Raw genomic sequence first — 22,772 nt, forward strand, 5'->3', positions numbered from 1 at the left:
TTGGCCGTCATCAGAGCACCCCAACTTTAAATCATCTGTAACCAACCTTCATGGCTATCGGGATTGCCATGGGCTAAGCTAAGCAATACTTTTGGTTACGGGTCTCTTGCCTCTGGAACAAGGCACGTTTGAGCTCGGCATAAAGCCAGAATGCCTACTGCCACTGCCACCATTTCCAGGACCCCCATTGACATAGCGCCTCTCCATCACCGTACCCATCACCAGATCTGGGCCATAACATTCTATCAGCCTTCGTCTGTTACAAGGGTAACCTGCATGTGATTTACATTTACAATTTGATAAAGTTTACAATCGTTTCAAGATCTGCTCAGGAAAGCATTTAGAAAGTGCACTTGCACAGATACATTAGGTACAATCATTGATGTTACACATGTAGCATTATGAAAAATATGAACAATAGGCTTGTTGCACTATCCACAGAGCACCAATTTGTTCCTGTGGTGATGCAGTTTGTTGATTTAACGTCAGCTGATTATGCGACTTGAGTCAAAGTCTCCTTTTTGTCACATTAGGACAAGTTGCATTTCTCCAGAAAAATACACTGGCCTAGGCACGATTCCAGAAACAGGAACCATCAAGTCTGATATTTCAAGTGACCATGTCCTGTTCAATTACTGAAAAGAGGCTTTTGCCCCTCATCACAGTCCATACCAATGTCCAAATGTTTTAAATGGGTCCTTTTTTCTCTATTGGCTTCACGATGAAAACTCATGGGTCCGGAAGGTTGATGCAGCAGGTCTGTTGAGAAACTGGAAATCTCGAACCGACTGTTTTCTTTCTTTCTTGGGCTCTAGATTCAATGACATCAAGGGTCAGGAACACTGATTTAGGAGATCTCACTCAAACTGGCTTAGGCTCCCATGGTCTCAGGTCCAGTTTTTCTCTGCTCCATGCATCTCACTAAATGGTCTGACAGCTGCGGAAGCTTTATTCTTTTCCTGCAAGAAAACACAAACATGCCCTCGACCCCAAATTAGGGTCTTCTCCACTGTCTAGTGCATGGATGTCTCCATTTGACCTGAGCAATAGTTGCTCAAGTTCCATCATGCCAGAATCTGTCTGAAGCTCACTGGCATTCACATTATAAAATTTTTAAATGAGGAGTGTATTATTTGATGAGTCATGTGGAGACTGGGGACATTATTCCCCCTTTTTTATTTTCTAAAAAAATTTATTTTAACTGTTGAAGCTGGACCATAACAGTAGAAGGATTTGTCTACCCTCCTTGGTTAACTATCTAGGTAAATTGGGATTACTACTTAGATTATTTGTAGATGCCCATTAAAAAGGACATATCCATTAAATATTTCCCAAAAACTTCTGAAAATCACTCAAAGATTGTAAACTATACTGTGTCCAAATAACTTTTGAAAATTATTTGAAGTCTGTGAGCAGTCTTTCCCAATCTAACCTGTAGAGCTCTCACTAGCTGACAAGGCCTCATTTGCATCTTAAATTTTTCTGTTAAAACATTAACAGACTGGCTGGATGTTCCTTTTGTCTATATTTAAAGCAATCTAGGTAGCTTCTTAACTATTTTTGAAGGGATTTAAGTATCCTTTTAATCATATAAGCAGTTCACACTCATGCATTCACAATCACATTTCATACATACCAGTGTGGCCACACCATACATTCAGAACATACATGCATCTTTCAGTCATCCTTTTTCCCTAGGTCATGATTAGTCTGTTGCAATGAAGCTTCCTTAATTGAAATCTATGTAAAAGAACAACTCCAGCCAATCCTTGAACTAAAAGGGTTAAAAAGTCCTGTATGTTCTTTATCATTCCTCCATTTGAGCTACAGTCATGGGGTACAGCTGTACCTACTCCTTGTAACTCTGTAGATGTGAGGTGGAGAGGCCAGGCTTTTGGCCAAAAGTTTTTAGAGATGACTCACAAAATAGAACTTAAATGTAAACAAAATTTTCCATTCTATATACCTTTGTCTTTTTCTTTTTCTTTACTTAATCCCAGTACCTCTTTACTGTTACCAATTTTTTTTTTTGAGTCAGGGTTTCTCTGTATTGTTTGAGGCTGTCAGTCCAGCCTGGCCTCGAACTCACAGACATCTGCCTGCCTCTGCCTCCCAAGTGCTGGGATTAAAGGCGTGTGCCACCACCGCCCGGCTATTCACCCATTTTCAATCCAACTTTCAACCCAGGATGTTCCCTCATAAAGGCGTGTTGGGATTAAAGGCGTATGCCACAGGGATTAAAGGCGTATGCCGCTGGCAATCTCTTGGGTTTCCCTACTTCTTGACCCTGGTATCAGGCTTAGGAGGGGGAAACTCAGAATGTCTAGTTTCTGACTTTTTAATATCATTGGCGGCAGCCGCTCCCAATGTATTATTGGTGTTATAAAATTTGATGAACAGGGAGCTGGAATGACTAACTGGCATCAACATGGGGGGGAATACTCACCAACGCCCATATTTCCCTTACCTGAGTGTTCAGCAATGGTTGGATCATCTTTATCATGGTGAGCATTCCTAGTATCCGGAGTAGTATTGGGGTCGACATGCCTGATGCACCGTTCGGGGACCCAAATAGGCTTCTCACTTCCTGGAGGGAAAACACAAACAGCCCCTCGGACCCTAGCTAATAGGGGGGTGGGTGGCTGCCATTTTCCTGTAATTAAGTCCTTCCATCTGACCCATCCCAAGGACTGGGAGGGTTTGTTCCAATCTCTCTCCATAGCAGACAAATTATTACGGTCTATGGTCAAAAAATTTAAAATGTAAAGTATGGTGGATAACTGAATATTGGGGGAGGTAACATACTCCCCCTTTTTTATTTTCTTAAAATACTGTTTGAGAGTGGCATGGGTGCGCTCCACAATAGCCTGTCCCATGGGGTTGTGAGGAATACCAAAAGAATGGACAATGTGATGTTCCCTGCAAAAGGCAGCACGGAACTCTCCCAAACACAAGCAAATGATTGCTAGAACTGATAAAAGAAAAACTAATATAGATGGGGAATGGACCCCAAAAGTTTGCATTCTGTTAAAGACAGATAAATAAAGGTAAAAGAATAGAGGGCAGGCATACTAAAACCTGAATTCCGCCCCCCCCAAATAAATGTCAAAGAAAAGATAGTATTGCTTTAAGCTTAGAGGGATATGTGCTTTTAAGAGCCACTTAATGGGTCAAATAATTAGGCTTCTAGATTCACCCACTTAAAAAAATCTCAAACAGAGTCCTTTTAAATTAAATTTGAAAACACCTATCTTTATTTTAGTATTGGTGGGGGTCCAACTCGGAGTCTTTCGCATGTAAGGTAATAACAATAGACTGACTGGTATTTACAGTATCTACTGTTTCAATTTTAAGCACAGAAAATTTTAAAATAAATTTTTATTTAAATGAAAAACAATTATTTTACATACCAATCCCAGTTCCCTCTCCCTCCCATCCTCCCATGCTCCCCACCAACTCCCCATCCCACACCCTAGCTAATCCTCAGGGAGTGTGAGGCCTCCTGTGAGGGATCATCCAAGTCTGACAGAAAATTTTAATCCCCAAGTTTTAAGGTGCTTCACTTTGAGACGTAAATAATTAGAGTTTTCTTTAAACCAAATTTGTTTATAGCAGTCAACCAAATATTTCACATATCTTTATTTTCACCAACAGACACATTTTCCTAAGCCTTTATTGTTTTTACAGACCCTAATTTGTTAAACTTGTACATAAAGCTGAAGGAATTTAAATCTTACTGAATATTCCAATAATGTTATCGACCTGGTAAGATTTTGTAGAACTATGATTCCAAATTTATTAATCAATTGTGTATCTGTAAAATCGTTATAAATCTGAACAGACAAAATAATTTTAAAGTTATAATGCTGTCCAGGTCTTAGACAGTCCTTTAATACAAACCATTAATGGAATGGTTATGATTCCTTTATGTCTGTATTTCATTCTACAGCTTTTCTAGGATAAAATAGGCTTGTTGTGAAGGAGTGGGTATATGGTACACAATGCTCGTGAGATATTAAAGTCAAAGATAACAAATGGGAATTTGTTTGTGCCAAGTGTCAAATGGTCCACACAGGTTGTGTCCCAACTTTCTGTGAACAAGGTGTACACTATCTGAGTCAGGGTCATGCAGCCTTTCAAGTAACTCAAGATTGCATTATTGTTTAACCCTTGAATTTGTAGAGGTGACAACCTTCCCTGGAAGACAGATTTATGCAGAAGAACTTCCTTCTTCATCTTATGCGGGAAGTAAGAGGAATTACAAAAAGGAGAGCCTGGTTCTGAGCCTCAGCTTCCACTCTGTGGATGTCAAATGCTAAAGGGATGATATTCAGCATAATAGCACCTTTGTGAGTTGGCTGCTCTGGGCTCCTCTGACAGCCTACAGGAGGACAGACACTCACAGAGAATGTTCCCTCAGAAAGGTGTAGTACACACAGTTCCCCAAATTGAGATGAATGGGAAACTATCCCAATTAACATGTGTGTTTAAATATGAGCTTTAAACAGTCTTGGAGGTACAAAGACTTATGAACTTGATGTAATCCTATATTTTCCACACATGTATATCCTATTTGATAGGATCATTTACTTTTCATACCTATCAAAGTGATATATCTTGATGACTCATGGCCCACTCTCTTTTAAAGCCAACCAACAGTAAAAAGGGTAGCTATCAGGAGTTTGCCCATAAATGGCTTGAAGCAGGTCTACATACATATAAATGGCTTGAAGTGGGTCTACATATGTGTGGTAAGGTTGCACATGACTCACAGAAAAGAGTCTATAACTAAGCAAATGTTAGAATGGAAGTAAGAAATTGCCCCTTATCTGTTTTTCCCCCATTTGAGTCTCCTAGCCTCTTTTCAAATGTCCTAAAAGACATGTGTGGATAAGGTTTGGCAAATATGTAGGTGTAAAGCTGAAACCATTTCCTATTTGCTTATCATGTCTGAAGCCAAAATACACTGAATCCAAAACACACGGGAGATAAGCTCATGCAACTAATAGAAGGTCTTAGCAATTTAGGATGAAGCAACCTATTCCCAATTTAGAAACAGATCCATGTTCCCTTTGTCTGTTAGAGTCTGCATTCATTAGCTCTACACTCAGAGTTTTGACTCTGAGAATTAAAATTAAATTCCTTTAGTCTGATTTGAAATCCGATGAACAACTATGCCATATATTGTACTCTCAACCTAACAACTGAACATTTTATTTGCATATATGCATCTTATTAACTACCCTTCCTTCCTACCATCTACCTCTCAGCTTAGGTTTGAAGGTGCTTTAAGGTTGTGTTTACAACATTTTCCCCCTGCTACTTCAGACTCCCTTCTTCTGTCACAATCTCTAAAGCTCAGACCTAGGTCATACGCTTTGCAGACCTCTAGTGTTAGAAATAAAATCCTCCTAGTCACTACTCTGTAAAGCTGAAGAAGACCATACCCCTCTTCCGTGCTATTTCACCTGTGGAATCTTCTACCCACTACTGCAGTGGACAGTGAGCTACAGGCATAGAAAGGAAGGTGGCCTCTAAAAGGTCATGCTCTGTATGGTCCAGAAAATGTTATATGATACCCATATTTCCAGTTTTGAAAGTACTCATTCAGTAAACAAATAACAAATATAAAAGATAAAGAACAAATGCTGTCGTATAGACAAAGGCAGCATATATATTGCAAAACATCAAGTCATGTGACAGCATATAACTGACAGCTGGCGTGGCCTGATTGAGAGCAAATAAAGGTTGACATTATTAAATTGGGAGCTTATGACGGCCCACGGAAATGTACCAGGGAAGCCTCACTGAGACAGTCAATTGGAGGGCCCAACAGAGAGTTTTTTCCTATCAGTGAGCTTCTGTTTGCCTCTCTCACTATGGTTTTCTTTTACCATGGAATAGAACAGACAAAAGCAACCTCTTTGGGAAAGGGTTTCTCCCTTCTGCCATTCTCAAGTGCACAATGGGTTTTGTTTACTTGTTTTTTTTTAATTTTACTTTTATTGGTTCTTCGTGGATTTTACATCATGCACTCTAATCTCACTCATCTCTTGATCCCTTCACATCCTCCCTCTGCCCTTGCAAACTTCTCCCCTAAACAAAACCAAATTTGAAAGAAAAACCAAAACCAAAATGAACCAAACAAAAATAAATACAGAAACAAAAACAAACAAAAAGAGAAGAATCTTGTAGTGGAAGCTATAGTGTGGCCTGTGCAGTCACACAGTTTACCCTTTAGTCTATTGTCTTTACTTGCAAGTATTCATTGCCACAAGTTTGACTCCAGGCCTCTGGTTTCTGCTATGTCACCCCACTGACAATGGGCTCTCAGTGGTGCTCCTCTTGGATATCCTGTTGCTGTCCTGTGTCATGGAGATGCTGCTGTTTTGGATCTGTAGGTTGGTCCCCTTGGCTTGCTCCAACAGTTCATAAATTCGGTAGATGCTGTAGTGGGCCAACTCACAGTCCTAGTTCTGGACCTGGTAGTTGTGTTGGTCGGGTCATTAGGTTTTCCTCCTTGTCACTACCTGGATGAACTCTCCAGTACTGCCTTAATTAGTTCACCAGTGCAGCTTACAGCAAGGAACAGGGCCAGTTCTCCTGCTCTAGGGCCCCCTCACTCATGGCCAGGGCAAGCTCTACTATTTCTCCTGACTGCTGTGGGGGTGTATGAGAAGGGCACATGTTTTAATATCCTTACCTGTTTGCAGTTTTCCTTTTTTCCACAGATTTAAGGGTTCATCATGCCCTAGGACAAGGAGATTTATAGGACAATTAAACACGTTGAGACCTGAGACAAGGAGGTGTCTCCCTCTCCCCGAGTCAGCTTTCAGTAAGTTTAAACATCACACTGTTGTGCCAACTAAGAGAGGGACCTCAAGGCTTCAAGGAACTTAATGACACCTGAATGCAAGTACAAGAAGGTTTTTATTTAGAAGGAAAACCAGCTAGCTGGGGCCCCAACTCTGTTGGGAAGGTTGAAACCCCGAACCGGAAATGCAAGGCACTTTTAAAGAGAAAAAGAGGAGGGCGAGCCCTGAGACAAGTCTCAGTTTGTAAGGTTCCCATGGTTACATAGATTACTTAGCACACAAAGTTTCCACACAGGGTTATCATGAAACTAAGGACCTTGAAGAAGGCAGTAACTGTCACCCGGTTAGGTAAAATTAATTGGCACATTTGTGGGCTAGGGGCTCAGACCAGAGCACATCCTGAGATCTAGAAGTTCTATGATTGTTAGGGCAAGAGGCTCTCTGGTTCCCTGTCTTCTCATGGTAAGGGGATAGCAGCAGATAGTCCAGATCCAAGCTTCCGGTCACATAATCTGTGGTCAGGGGGATTTACGATTGGTAGGTCAGGCGGCCATCTAGTTCCCAGTTTTCTTAAGACAATGATCTTAGGTCCCCTTCTAGTGGGAACTGCTTGTAGTCTCCTGTCATCTCACTTAGTTGGGGACTTATATTTTCCCCATTACATTTCAACACATGGCAACTCACCAACATCCATTAGCCTCTAGGAAGGAACCACCGATAAGTGTTGAAGGTTCAATATCTCTCCCAGGCTCAGGCTCACAGGAGGACACATCTTCGGACACCAGAAGAGGGAGCTCTTTCCACTTCCAAGGTTACTAGTGCATTATGATGGCTGTTACTTCTCAGGTGAACTCACATAGTATCCTGTTGAAGGGAAAGCCACCAGCTAGTTTCCACTTCTCTGGCCTTTGAATCAGAGGTTCGGGAGAGGGATGGGAAGGACAGGGGTGACTAGGAAACATCCGTCTTCCCTCCACATACTTTTCCACTTCCCACCCCTTAAGTTATAAAAACCTGCACAACTCAGGAAGTTAGCCAAACCTATACAACTCAGGAAGTTAACAAAAACTATACAATTCAGGAGGTTAACAAAAAACACACAACTCAGGAAGTTAACAAAAACTGAAGGGACCACCCCCTGCTTTAGCAGCCATGGCAGGCTGCAGAAACGACTCAACATATGCTTGCCTGACCTTGCTGGGCCTGCCCCAGTCACTAGGAGGTCAGATCCCTCCTTGCGGCAAGGAACCAATCAGAAGTTACTGGCGGGGCTGTGCTTTACGGCTCTGGGTGTGCTTTATGGTACAAGTGCACAACAGTGATATGCAGAGCATAGCAACCATCCTGGGAGGGTCTAAAGGCCACAACAACCAGTTGACCAATCAACACAGGACAGGTTGTCCAAGCCCGGAAGTGCACCAATCCTGAGACTGTTGTGTACCCCTAGACACTCCTCTTGCTCTATCCAATATATTCCCTGCCTTGTGGCTTCTCTGGGTCCTTCTCCAGCTACCTGCCATGATGATTGGATGAAGGGCCAGAGATACTGGGGTTAGCTCATTAAACAATAAAAGACTCTTTGCTTTTGCATCAGAATGGGTCTCTTGGTGATCTGGGGGTTTCAGAATTTGGGCACAACAAAACTACACAGCTCAGGAAGTTAACAAAAACTACACGACTCAGGAAGCTCAGAAGTAGTAGCTGGCTTCATTGTTCAAATGCTTGCCTGTTTGACCTATCATCCTATATGCAACTAATCTTGCTCTCTTCTGCCAGCCACATCTATGTGTGGGTGCCCGAGACAAGTCTGCCATTCAGCAGATGTCTTGCTCACTTAACTCAGCCCCTGACTTGTCTGCTGAGTGGATCACCTGTGAAGGGATTCTTCATCTCCAAAGGTGTCAGGACCCAGGAAAAGGAGACCATTTCATTTTGACTAATGGTCAGAGAGTTTTAAAATGTCTTTATGTCCTTAAGTCTATAGCTCAGTGGCTACAGGATGCTTTGACCTTGATGGTGAATGTCTCTTATCTAAATAACAATAGGTTTGAGCCCAGGTGCATTTACTCTTGACCCTGAAGGCTGGATGGCAGGTATGGCTACCAAATACCTGGAGGATTAAGTAAATATCTTTGCCCTTTATACATGATAATAGAGGTCTTCTGCCATTTTGTCCTCACTGTTGGCCGAATACATAAAATGCTGTAAGATAAACTAAAGGCGCACTCAGTATGGATTGAATCCACCCTCCCAAGAGCTATCCTGTGTCTGCTATTAACTCCTTTTAGCTAGACTTTCCCTCATCCACACTCCCCCACTCAGGTACAAACCTGGGGTTCCTCAGCTGGCTCTGATTGCAGCCCCACGAAGACAGCTTCCAACACAAAGGGTGCCCTATTCTTGTCTACCTCTGACTTCTCACAATAGGTGTCCCACACGGGTGACATCTCCCCTATCTGCCACTGACCTTCCATACTGGCTTACTCATGCTCAGCACATGAATGTCTCTTCACCTTGCTTTGGGTGTGGCAGCTTCAGCTAATCTCCATTTTATAGATGTTCTCATTACTCTACTTGGTTGTCAACACCCACTGAGTCACAGTGCCTGGGACACATGATGAACACTTTCCTTGCTCTTATTCAAATGAAGTATTTATGGCTAAAATGCATAGAAATGAGAGGTCTAATGTGGCTATTTAAAAGAGGAAGACATGGAGGCCTGGACTTTGTGTGATTTGTTTGAGGCCATAAAACAAATTAGTGATAGCATTAATACAAGCCCAAGTCTCCCTGAGTGGCAGCTGTGTGACAACAGGAGCCTTGTCCCTCTGGCTTATTATTTTATCCACATGTTCATCACAATGTGTGCTTTGAGTAGAATAGATTAATAAATACGTCATTTCCCATTTACCTCTTTTCTTCTTTGTCTTCTAGACTTATGTGCATATAAAATAGTGACTGTGTTGGTGATGTTTGAGCCTGTGAGAGGAAATATTTGACAAATACAAATTAAAGGAGGAAAGACATGGCTTGGTTGGGTTTCTGAAGGAGTCCATGGGAGTTTTAGTTGTGTTGTTTGTTTTTTTGTTTTTTGGTCCCATGTGTCTTGGGAGAGCATCATAGTATCAAGAATTTGTAACATCCAAATCATAAGAGTGTATTTTGGTGTACTTAAGACAATAATTCATGTCCTTACATAAATGCAAACATCTGAATTTCTATGTCTAGGATTTTTTTATCCCACAAACTTCTAATGTTCTTAGAAAATAAGGGGCAACATTATGAATTCAATGATGGAGTCAAAGAGACAAAGTTTTATGAAGCTATGATCATTGCAGCATATCAGGATTCCCTTCCCTTCAAAATGTGGAACCTTGGAAGGAAAAACAATCCTGCCATCCTGGTAGGGAAACCATGGGCTCCACAATCCATTTCTTTAATCATCTTCTTCAACAATAGTCACCCTCTCCCACACCAAGCAGGGTTTCCCTGGCATATGTGAAGAATGGAATCTCTGAGAGTGTCCTCTTGAGAAGGGAGTTCTGTAGTTAAGAAACACTGGGAACTTGGCAATGTGCAATGCATATGCACATGCTGGAGGCTGCAGGACAGTCTATACAGGACACTGGTTAACTTTGTGTGACCTGGTATTTCTCAATATTCTGTAACTACGGAGCTCATCTTGCAGTCATCTCTAATCTCATCCTTGTTTCTGCAGTGTGTTATGAAACCAATAAGGCAAAGACATGAAATATATGTAGTGCTATGCTTGATGTATTTCCCATGTAATAGGTGATAATTCACCTTCTTAGTTTATTACTTATGGAACATTGGAACATTATTATTTTTAATATTTAAAAGGTAATATATATTATACCAATTGAAAATATATACATACTATATATATCACAGAAAGGGAATAAAGAATTTTTAAATTTCTTATACCTCAGATCCTTTGAGTTTTCATGAAGAAAATTTTTATGTACCCTACTCTAGCCATTTTTGGTAGATAATATAGACATATAGAAATAAGTATTATAATATATTCACAACAAATGGATAATGTGTAGGCTTTACCGGACGCGGAAGCCGAGCTCCAGGAAAAGAGAGCGAGACTTCCTGTGCGCTGTCTTTTATGCCTTCCCCCCCATAACGCCCCTAGCCATGCCCAAAAGTGGGCCTGGCTAGTGACGTAGTTCCGCCTACGTACGTATACGTCTTTACGTCCAGCCGTATACATCTTTAGTCCTGCCTAAAGTGGGTGTGGTTAGCGGTGTGGTAAACCGCCCTTTTATTACCTCATCTGTATGCGCCTCTAATAAGTCACATGTTTAATGGCGGCATCAGACTTCCTCCTACAATAATGAACATGGATTCATTTGTTTTGTTCTTCTGAAGCTATTGTTAAAATGTCTAGGTTTACCCAATAATGAGACACAAACCGTGACTCAACTCAAACTCCATGTGGAGTTTTATTGGTGGACAAGGAGGGAAAGGGGGGGTGAGAGGTAACCAACCCATGCAGAGCTGAGAGAGAAAGATAAGATACGAGAGACAGATAAAAGTAAGAGAGAGAGAGAGTAAGAGAGTGAGGGAGAAAGAGAGAGGATGAGATGGCGAGAGTAAGAGAGTAAGAGAGAAAGAGATGAGAGTAAGAGAGAAGATGAGATGGAGAGGAAGACAAGAGTAAAAGAGCCTAAGTGGACAGGGGTCAGTCCTTTAAAGGGGTCCTTTGTACCTGCGTGGTTCTCACAAAACTCTGGACTGGCTAGGGTGCTGCCTGAGTGCATCCTGCCAGGTAACAGGGCAGGCCAGCGTAATGCCTGAACCTTTCAGTAGCAGTCTCTAAATTCTTTCATTCTCCAACAATTAATGTGTTTTCATGAAGCTCTGGGGTGAATTAAAATTAGGACTTTATATTAGTACCCCCCAAAAGTTGTACTTTAGTAAGTACTATTGAGAACTGGGAGATAATATGCAGTTTTGAGGGGTAAACAGACAAACATCTTAAATGCAAATTTTATTTTATAAATCTGCACTTAATACTCCCAGAAGAGAACTTGGTGCTAATTACATTTGTTGTCTTTAATAGTTGTGACCTCTCTTATTAAGGTGACTCCCTGGTTTCTCACCCCAAAGAGAATATGAATGCTTTGAGGACCTGCCCCTGCCTGTGACAGTCCTGACATGGGTACTCATTAAGGACTTCATTTGAGACTAGGTAGAGCTGGGGAGAGGAATGCCAGATCCTAAGAGTCACAGCTGCAGTTGCATAGAGGTAGAAGTTTGTTCACAGAAGTTCTGGTAGAAGATTTCTTTCCTAAGATTGTTGTAGCAAAGTAACACAAACTGTGTGGCTTAAATAACAGAAATGTATTGTTCCTCGTGTTGTGGAGACTCCTACAACCATATAATTATTTTCATTGCTACTCTACAACTGTAATGTTGCTACTGTTATGAATCATAACGTAAATATCTGATAAGCACGGTATCTGATATGTGACCCCTGGAAAAGGGTTTTTGACCCCCCACAGGGGTCAAAATCCACAGGTTGAGAACCACTGTTTTAAATGAAGATATCGTGGTTAGTTCTTTCCTAGAACTCTGAAGGAAGGCTCTGCTCCAACCTCTGTCTCTAGACTTCCTTTGCAGTTGGCTATCTTATCCCTGAGTCTCTTTATTTATTGTCCTTTTGTGGACATCTACACCAATTTTCTCTTTTAAAGACACCAACCATATTGGACTAAGGCCCACTCTATTGTCCTCAATTAAAACACCACGTTGTGGGTGCTTTGTATAAAGACTCCAACATATAAATGTGGAGACATAATTTAATCCATAATAGAAGGGTTGTAATTCTAGGCTTTAGTGCTTTTTATAATTCTCCCAGAGCCAATAAGCTCACTCACCAATTTCGATTTAGCATATAAGGAAATGCAAGCAGTGTAATCATGTGTGGCTACTGCAGTTTATCGTCTCATTTGACAACATCCTTTATTTCTCCGAGAGGGTGTGCGAATATGTTGAAGCACCTGGTTGAGCTGTAGACAACCAGAGGGATCCATTGTCTTCCTGACTTCCTCTTTGGTTCTCCTTGCTTGCCTCCTTTCTTCTTGTCTGGAGATCCACCCTTTGACCCTCTAGGCCAATCCCTCTCCTTTTTTATTGCCCTCGCTTGGTTTCCTTTTCTGAGAACTCCAGACACTTGATCTCCGTTGTTGAAGAGTGAGCACACTGCAAGCAGGAATACACCTTCTATTCAGTCGTTGCAACTATTTTATGCTGAACTAACTTCAAAACTCTTCAAACATGAGAACACCTGCCAGACGGGTCACGGAAAGGAAGAGTTCTTTTCATGTTCTATAACACTCTCTGATTAAATCTCTTGACTTAAGAAACTAGCTGTTTCACAACGAGTGGTGGAGTGGTTTGGCTTCAACATGCGTTCCTGTCATTCCTGCAACATCCGTGTGCTGGTGGCTATTGCGTGTGGGTTGCTGACGGGCGTCATTTTGGGACTGGGCATCTGGAGGTTGGCAGTAAGGATCCAGAGAGGTAATGTCACCTGGGTGAGGGAGGAGAGGTGGCGGCAGAGCTTGAACCTTTGACTCTGTCACCTGATATAGTAGTGCTGAAGAGGACCTTGTCCAGGCAATGGCTGCCTTCTACAATGCCACTTACGAAGTGTAAGACGGCAGTTGGTTGGTGGCTACTGGGCAGCTGTATGCATAAATAAATCCATGCGTATGAATAAGCAGAGTGAATAATGCATTTTGAATTGGCTTCTTTGTGCTATTTTTGAAGCAGGTGTTGTTTTGCTTGTGTCACAAATGGAGAAACTGAGGCTGCGAGAACATTTTTACATTTATATAGCTGTGCAACATTGGATGTGGATTTGAACCTGCATCATTATGGTCTCAGTGGTTTTTTTTTTTTTTCAGAAAAAATAAATGAAACTAGAGTGAATTAATTTGCTTTTTTTTTTTTTTTACAAGAGCTGAAAATCCAAATTCACAATGGTTTAGTAAGCACGACAATCAGAGTTCTCTGCAGCATTCTTGGGAAAGTCTGTTGTCTTCATGTCCATGATTCTCCTGTGTTTTTGCAGTCTGGGGAGTAGAAATTAGGAGTTACGCTTCAGCTCCCGGCTTTCCGGAGTCTTCAGTGGTGTCGACACATTTCTGCTGTTGCAGTAACTGCCATGCTTTTGCCGTCATCTGGGGTGGGGTGGGGGGTGGCTGGCTATAGGGAGGATGTTCAAATGTGTGGGGTTGGATGGCACAGTGGGTCTTGCTGAGACAGTGTCAAGTGGGTGGCTGGGATTTAGGCGTCCCTGGAAGCAGGTCTCTCACCTGCCTGCAGGCTGGTGGGGAGTGCACCAGAGCAGTGGAGTTCCACAGGAGTGGGGGCAGGGACCAGCTGCCTTGATGGTGCTGGGAATGGAGGGGGTCCAGTGACCTTCTAGGAGCAAATGGGACTTTTAAAAGTTCCACTCCTGTTTCTGAACCATGCCAATCGTTAAAAGGTCACTACCAATGAAGGCTCTGGTTTTGACAGTTGATGTCTCTGCACAGGAGTAGCTGAGGGTTCTTTCAGGTTTGCTGGAGTCTGTCATTTTTATATGACACTGATGGGATTATTGGGATTAAGAATGATTTCATATATTGCCTGTGTAATATATCATCTATGCTCTCTCTCTCTCTCTCTCTCTCTCTCTCTCTCTCTCTCTCTCTCTCTCTCTCTCTTTTTTTTGGTGTTTTGAGACAGGGTTTCTCTGTAGCTTTGGAGGCTGTCCTGGAACTCACTTTGTAGACCAGGCTGGCCTCGAACTCACAGAGATCTGCCTGCCTCTGCCTCCCGAGTGCTGGGATTAAAGGCATGCGCCACCAACTCCCGGCTTCTCTAATGCTTTCTAATGCTAGCCATTTGACATTTCTTTGGGCAAAGTAAACTTTAAATAGTACTGATAGCTTCTACAATTCCCAAGAGGAATTCTAGACTTGATTCCTTCCCTGAGGTGGCAGTTTACCTACAGTTCCTACAGTGGTAGTTTACCTAAAGTTGTCTACAGTGGCAGTTTGCCTACAGTTCCTACAGTGGTAGTTTACCTACAGTTGCCTACAGTGGTAGTTTACCTACAATTGCCTACAGTGGTAGTTTACCTACAGTGGTAGTTTACCTACAATTCCTACAATTGTGGCTTACCTACAGTTACCTTTACCCTATTTCACATGAACATCTCATTTGATAGTTTAGGGTTTAGGCCTTCAATTGAATGTCATCATTTCTTCCGAGATTTTTCTACTTACCCAATACAAGTTCTTATCCCATTTTCCCTCTTTTTGCACATATTTTTTTGTCACAATTCTCATTACTGACAGTTTCTCCATCCTTACTTACTTTGTTAAAGAGAAGAGAGGCCTGATTTAGAACCCTGTCAGATTCCCTACAACTAGATTTGAGTTACTGCTGTGAAAAAACTAGAAGGTGGTCTGTTAAGGAGACTATAACAAAATATGGCAACCAGGTACTCTTTTCCACAGTTATGGGCACCAGATAGACTGGGGGAAGTGAGCTCCATCTTTGGTGTCTGGTGAAGGTTTGCTTCTTGGTTCTGGGGTGTCTTTACTTTGACATTTAATGCTGTTATATTGAGAATTTGATTTCAACACATGAATTTTTAAATTCTATTTTTAAAACTACCTTATTTTGCGTACCAATCCCAGGTCCCTCTCCTGATCACCCCACCTTTTCCCCACCTCATGTCCCATCCACTCTTCAGAGGGTGAGGCCTCCCATGGGAAACCATCAGAGTCTGTCACATTCCTTGAGGCAAGACTGAGATCCTCCCTCCTGTATCTAGGCTGAGCAAGGTATCCCTCTATAGGGAATAAGCTCCAAAAAGCCAGTTCATGTACTAGGGATAAATAGGGGTTCCCTTGCTAGTGGCCCCACAAACTGCCCAAGCCACCCAACTGTCACGCACATTCAGAGGGCCTCGTTCTGTCTTATGCAGGTTCCCCAGCTGCCAGTCCAGAGTCAGTGATCTCTCACTAGCTTGGGTCAGTTGTTTCTGTGCATTTCCCCAACATGGTCTTGACCCCTTTGCTCACATTATTGCTCCTCCCTCTCTACAATTGGACTCCAGGAGTTCTGCCCAGTGCTTAGCTGTGAATCTCTGCTTCTGCTTCCAACAGCTACTGGAGGAAGATTCTATGATGACAATTAAGGTAGCCATTAATCTGATTACAGGGGGGAGGGTAGTTAAGATACCCTCTCCACTATTGCCTAGATTCTTAGCTGGGGTCATTCTTGTAGATTCCTGGGAATTTCCCTAGCTCCAGGTTTCTTGCTAATGTCATAATGGCTCCCTCTATCAAGGTATCTCTTTCCTTGCTCTCCTTCTCTGTTCTTCCCCCAACTCTGACCTCCCTGACCCCTCTTGTTCTCCTCCCCACCCCTTCCCCCTTCCCACTCCTCCACCACCATCGCTCCCCTCACATTCCCAATTTACTCAGGAGATCATGTCTATTTCCCCATCCTGAGGGGATGCATGTATGTGTCTCGTAGGGTCCTCCTTGATTCCTAGCTTCTCTGGGGTTGTCGATTGTAGGCTAGTCATCCTTTGTTGTATGTCTAGTATCCATTTATTCGTGAGCGCATACTGTGTTTATCTTTCTGTGACTGGGTTACCTTACTCAGGATGGTTTCTTCTAGTTCCACCCATTTGCCTGCAAATTTCAAGATGTCATTGTTTTTTTTTATGCTGAGTAGTACTCTTTTGCTTATTGTATCACATTTTCTAAACCCATTCTTCGGTTGAGGGGTATCTATACTGTTTCCAGGTTCAGGCTATGACAAATAATGCTGCCATGAACACAGCTGAGAAAATGTCCTTGTAGTGTGAGTTCAACACATGAATTTTGAGAGCATGCACTCAGTTCATAGCATGGACACAGAATTCTCAAATAGTTGTATTAAAAAATGACACAACAAAACTACCCAAATCCTCATGCTTCTCTTCAAAATAGTAAGAGAAATGAAAGTTTGGATGTTTACAGAGAGATATTTTGTCTCCTGCTGCTGCTTGAAAGCCATGTGGCATGTGACCATTGGACCGTAGGCTTCATTAAGATCTTTCCAATTACCTATAGCCTCTGCTTACCCACAAGGCCGGTAATATTTCAGGGTGCATTTATATTGTGATAAATCTGTGTACTTCCAGAATCCCAGTCCTTTCACATTGAGGATTCATGAAAAAATGTCTAATGTATTTTCATAAAGGATAGATATGAGAGAACAGCAAGGGGCTTCTAATGCAAGAAGCAGGGTAGGTGTGAGTCCCATCACACTGGATAATGAAAGTAAAATACGAATGTGGATGTCATTGCATTTCTGTCCTTTGACACCAGTTTGAGTTAATCCTAACATAAACACACACAGATGTTCACCATACAATGGCAAAAGGATGTTTTCTTCAGTTAGTATTAATGAGAGGGCATCTCAATTTTCATACACAATGGCAATGCCTTATTTAACTGTGTCCTTCAGTTCTGACTCTAAGAATTCCTGCTTTTTGCTCTTTCCCTACATCAGCCATAACCTTCCTTCTCCACTATAGGACAGACTTGTTCCTCAGCCTAGCAAGCGCTTCAGAAGATTTATATTGTTCCAAACCCAAGGTCAGGCTTTATGGCACTCATAAGTCTCACTCAGTAGAAAATGAATGTTATCAGGAAAAGACAAGGTGAGTGCATTGCTGCTCAGAAAATAATCTGCCCACAGACACTTGTCTTTATTTCCTTTAACTCAGTTTAGTACTTCCTACAGAACAAATCTACACAGTAATAAATCTAACTCCTGTAACAGATCCTGGAACACTGGGGCCATTTTAGCATTTTTAAAAAAATAAGGTCAGAGAAAAGTTTTATGAATAAAGTATGTTGATGTGACTCCTATTCCTTCTTCTTCCTTCCTGTTTCTTCACATGTCCATGGGCTAAATACTTTTTTAAAATACAAAATTATCTATGAAAAGGAAAGGAGTCTTTTGAGGGATGAGTTTTGTTGTGCAAGTGACAGAGGGACGATGATCAGGATTATCATAACTTGAGAATCAGTGATGCCTATTGATCCCATTTCAAAAGTCATTGTCTTCAACTAAAAAGCTGGACTCTTGGCTTAGTGGAGTACTCTTGAATTTCCAGGTATTGGATATTTGGGGATATGACCATCACTCTGGGTCAGATTCTGCTGACAAGAGGGGTTGGGAGGATTGGGGGGTGGGGGAGGAGGGGAGGGAGAGGGAACTGAAAGTGACATGCGTAAAAAGTTAAATAAAAATATGGAAAAAAAGATCCTTCCAGAATTCAGTGACTAGGACTATTTTTGAGTAGGAAGAAGTTCCTAGAGTCAGATTGCCTTACTTTAAATCTCAACATGGCTGCTTACTGAGTAACAGGGCACATTAGTCAATATTTTTGTGCCTCGGTTTCTCCCTCTTATAAGAATGATGGTAAATTCCGCCTCTTGGGGCTATTTTGAGAATTGAATGAATTGATGCATTTGAAGATTTAAGATGATACATTATATCTTATAAGCACTCAGTCCAACCAGGCAACTATTTTCTAATTTATGAAGTTTTGTGTCATTCAGTACTGAGCCCAGTTTTGTTCACCCCTTGAATGACTCCTTGAATGGATAGTATTGACCCACATTGGACCTTTGGACTGAGACTCAAGTTATCGCACCAAAACTGTACAATAGGTTTAATCATTAAGTTAAATTGACTAGCTGAAAAGAGGAACAGAAAGTGTTCCAAGAACAACCATGGAATGTTTGTTTTCAATATTTATGCTACTTCATTAGGAGACAGCTTATTAAAACATTTATTATAGTTACTGAAAATGTTAGTCAAGTAGTTAATATCGAACAACCTTTATCTTAACAAAAGATATACTTTATGTGTTTTATTTATACACATTTTCTTTCTTTTTTATTTCTTTTCCCCACAATAAATGTATTTTCCTAATGTCTCCTTTTTGTGATTACAACTGTAAAAACTAGTTATATGAACAAACTTCATCCTTCTGAGTTTATTATTTATTTATTTATTTGCTTTTTCGAGACAGGGTTTCCATGTATTGTTTTGGAAGCTGTTCTGGAACTTGCTCTGTAGACCAGGCTGACTGCGAACTCACAGAGATCCGCCTGCCTTTGCCTCCCGAGTGCTGGGATTAAAGGCGTGCGCCATCAGCGCTGGGCTAAGTTTATTTTTATAGCTAGGATAGAGTCTGAAAGATGCTGGCACTACTTTGGGCAACATTTTCTGTGATTTGGATACGTTAGAGGATCAGAGTCTGAAGTAGGTAGAACACAGAGTTAAATATACCATTACAACGCAAAGTGGGTAGTCTGGATTGAACTCTATGTCCTAAATTAGAATTCAAATGACAGAGAAGTCATTTAGCAAACACTTGTTAACTTTCTATTCATTAACAATACTCTGAAATCTAGAGATATAAGTTATTGCCTTGAGTCAATATATTTCATAACTATAAGACTTGTAATTAAGAGCAGAATGACAAGACATGGATAGGTGTTCCTCTCTGCTTATTAAATTTATGCAAATCATAGCTAAATGTTCACACCATCAGGTTTCCAGGGAAATCCCAGAAGACTGAAACACTGTAAAGAGTTGATACCCTAATGATGAGTAGTCACTGTCACACACTAGAGGCTACGAGTTTGGTGTATTCATGGGGACAGAAGGCATGGTGTTATACTGTGTAATGTGGAATTTGGACCCAATCCACTAGTGTGACACTTGAGGCCTTCAGGAGTCACATCAACCATAAAAAGTAGATTAGAAAATTTCTGTTCTCTATGCTACAGAAACATTAAATAACTCTTATCATCTTACGTTTCTGCTATGGTGGTGAATTTGAGACAGGGTGTCATGTAGCCCAGGTAAGTGAGAAGCTGACTTAGGCTGGGATGACCTTGACCTTGATCCTCTTGTTGGGATTATAGTCTTGTGAGCATGTGGTGAAGGTAGGATTCTAGACTTCCCTCTAGTTTACCTTCTGAAAGCAGCATGTTTTTGCTCCCACACCAACACTGAGACTGTGTTTGGCTTGGTTCTCTACAATACATGTCTCTTCTGCCCCTGCTTACTCCTGCACCTTCTGGGATCCCTTCATTCTCCTCCATAGATTGCTGAAGATTTCTTTTATTACCTTCAATTATCTATTTTTGGATAAAATCTATCTTCGCTTATTCTGACCCTCTTTTACAGCTGACACAGAGGCAGACTCTCATCATATTATGCAGAAATTTAAGCTTTAGAAATTAGGAAATAGCAAAGTCTAGAACAAGTACGCTTGGTGATACTATTTTAAAAATTCATGGAATTAAAAACAGCAAAGAAATAAAAGTAAACATTAGTTAAATGAATTATTTATTTATTTATTTATTTGGTTTTACGAGACAGGGTTTCTCTGTATTGTTTTGGAGGCTGTCAGTCCAGCCCGGCCTCGAACTCACAGCGATCCGCCTGCCTCTGCCTCCCGAGTGCTGGGATTAAAGGCGTGTGCCACCACCGCCCGGCTTAAATGAATTATTTAAAATGATGAACTTAAGCAAATAAATTTTTAGAATGATTAAGAAAAGAAAAACTAATTCAACAATATACAAAGAAAGAAAGGCACCCCAATGCAGAGAAGTGGGATTAAAGCAAAATCATAAGCAGATGCCATAGAAAACTTTGCCTCTGAAATATTTAAGCTGAGTCCAATGGAATTGTCTCTAGATGGCACTGTGAGAGGCCAGGAAAGGCCACTGGTGAAGGTACAGGTTCAGTGGCAATTGAAGGCTCAGGACTGAAGGAGTCATGCAGACAGGTAGAGGCTTGACACCATGAAGAGAGCCTATGAGAGGCTATCTGTAAAAGTGCAACTCAGTGCAGCAAGAGACCCCAACCCTTTGGAGATGCCGGTACCATGGGAAAACAACCAAGAATAGCAGCAGGTTGAGTGGAGCCAGCCTAAGACAGGTGTCATCCTATGGATGACACTCAGAACATGATTGGACCCCAGACATTGCACATAGAGTTATTTCCACAATTGGAATTTGGCTTTGATTTTATTATGACTGTGCCATGGCTCTCCCCTCTTGAAATGAGAAAGTATTTAACTTATTTTTATTGTATAGGGGCCCACAGTTGAGAGACTTTGGATTTTAAATGAGATGTGGAGTTTTCTAAGGAGACTTGACTTTTAAAGTGCTTGAATTCTTCCCTCTTGAAGAAAGCAATTTATTTTTTTATTTTAAAGGAGCCTACAGTGGAAAGACTTTAAACTCCCCACTCCATTCCCCAGGTAGGGTGAGGTCCTCCATGAGGAATATACAGAGTTTCATCTCATTCAGGGCAGGGCCTAGGCCCTCCCCCAAGAGTCTAGGCTGCGAGAGCACCTCTCACTGTGAGATGGGCACCCAAAGTCCATTTGTATGCCAGGCACAAATACTGATCTATTACCCAAGGCCCCATAGATTGCCTAGAACTCCTCACTGACACCCACATTCAGGGGGTCTGGATCAGTCCCTTGCTGGACTCTCAGCCATCAGTCTGGGGTTCAAGAGCTCCCCCTTGTTCAGGCCAGCTGTTTCTGTAGGTTAAACAAGCCAAGTCTTGACCCCTATGCTAATCAGTCCTTCCTCTCTGTCACTAGGTTCCTTGAGTTCAGCTCAGTGTTTAGCTGTGGGTGTCTGCCTCTGTTTCCATCAGTCATTAGTTGAAGGTTCTGTTTCCCAGACTCTCTGGCAGTGGGATTGTAGGCTGGCACTTCCCTGATTCATGTCTAAAATCCATATGTGAGTGAGTACATACCATGTTTGTCTTTTTTTGACTGGGTTATCTGACACAGGATGGTTTCTTCTACTGCTGTCCGTTTGCCTGCAAATTTCAAGATTCCGTTGTTTTTTCCACTGAATAGTACTCCATTGTATAAGTGTACCACATTTTCTCTATCCACTCTTCAGCTGAGGAGCATCTATGTTGCTTCCATGTTCTGGATATTACAAATAATGCTGCTATGAACATAGTGGAAGAGACTTCCTTGTTGTGTGAATGTGCATCTTTTTGGGTATATGCCTAAGAGTGGAACTACTGAGTCTTGTGGTAGATTGAGTCCCATTTTCCTGAGGAATCTCCATACTGCTTTCCAAAGTGGCTGTACGAGTTGGCACTCCCACCAGCAATGGAGGAGTGTTCCCCTTTCTCCACATCCTCTCCAGCATAAACTGTCCTTGGTGTTTTTGATTTTAGTCATTCGGACAGGAGTAAGATGGTATCTCAGAGTTGTTTTGATTTGCATTTCCCTGATAGATAGGGATATTGAGCATGTTCTTAAGTGCTTCTCAGCCATTTAGACTCCTCTATTGAGAATTCTCTATTTAGTCCTGTACTCCACTTTTTAATTGGATCTTTTGTTTTGGAGACTTGCTTCTTGAGTTCTTTGTAAATTTTGGAGATCAGCCCTCTGTCAGATGTGGGGTTAGTGAATATCTTTTCCCATTCTATGGGAATTTGGAGTGTGTAGGCTCCTGACAGGAGGGGAGACGCGGTGGCAGTCTCCAGGCACTGGAACACGAGCCCAGAAACAGGCCCCAAATTCCCTGACCCTATGGGTGTAGAAGAAACCCAGGAAGCTGGGATACATAGACTCCTGCCAGTGGGGAGGCTCAGTGGCAGTCCCCAACTTGGGGACTTTTTTAAGTTTGTAAAATGTCTTACATTGTGATATTAATACTATTCTTTTGTTTACCATTTTTCCAGGGGTATCCACTTCTGTGTCAAGCACCCCTATACAGTTCTGCAGGAATGGTGGAACCTGGCAAAATGGCAGATGCATTTGTACTGAAGAGTGGAAAGGGCTAAGATGTACAATTGGTAAGTTAC

At 41.7% G+C, this 22,772-nt stretch overlaps 1 protein-coding gene and 1 long non-coding RNA gene across 2 annotated transcripts in view; one reads left to right on the forward strand and one right to left on the reverse strand.

Moving 5' to 3' along the window:
- Positions 1-3,231: 3,231 nt before the first annotated feature.
- LOC121141928 lies at positions 3,232-7,954 on the reverse strand. Its single transcript, XR_005878896.1, has 3 exons — positions 7,500-7,954; positions 6,704-6,751; positions 3,232-6,482 (listed from the first exon to the last, which is right to left on the reverse strand). It is a non-coding gene; the product is annotated as an uncharacterized LOC121141928 (long non-coding RNA).
- Positions 7,955-13,006: 5,052 nt separating this feature from the next.
- The window catches only part of Adgrg7 (adhesion G protein-coupled receptor G7), a 43,975-nt gene continuing 34,209 nt past the window's right edge, over positions 13,007-22,772 (forward strand). Inside the window, 2 exon segments of the mRNA XM_040750649.1 lie at positions 13,007-13,370; positions 22,650-22,763. Coding sequence (XP_040606583.1) covers positions 13,256-13,370; positions 22,650-22,763 — 229 coding nt within the window. The 5' untranslated portion in view covers positions 13,007-13,255.

The sequence above is a fragment of the Mesocricetus auratus genome, unplaced genomic scaffold (genome assembly GCF_017639785.1).
Source record: "Mesocricetus auratus isolate SY011 unplaced genomic scaffold, BCM_Maur_2.0 Super-Scaffold_100008, whole genome shotgun sequence".
Taxonomy (NCBI): Eukaryota; Metazoa; Chordata; class Mammalia; order Rodentia; family Cricetidae; genus Mesocricetus; species Mesocricetus auratus.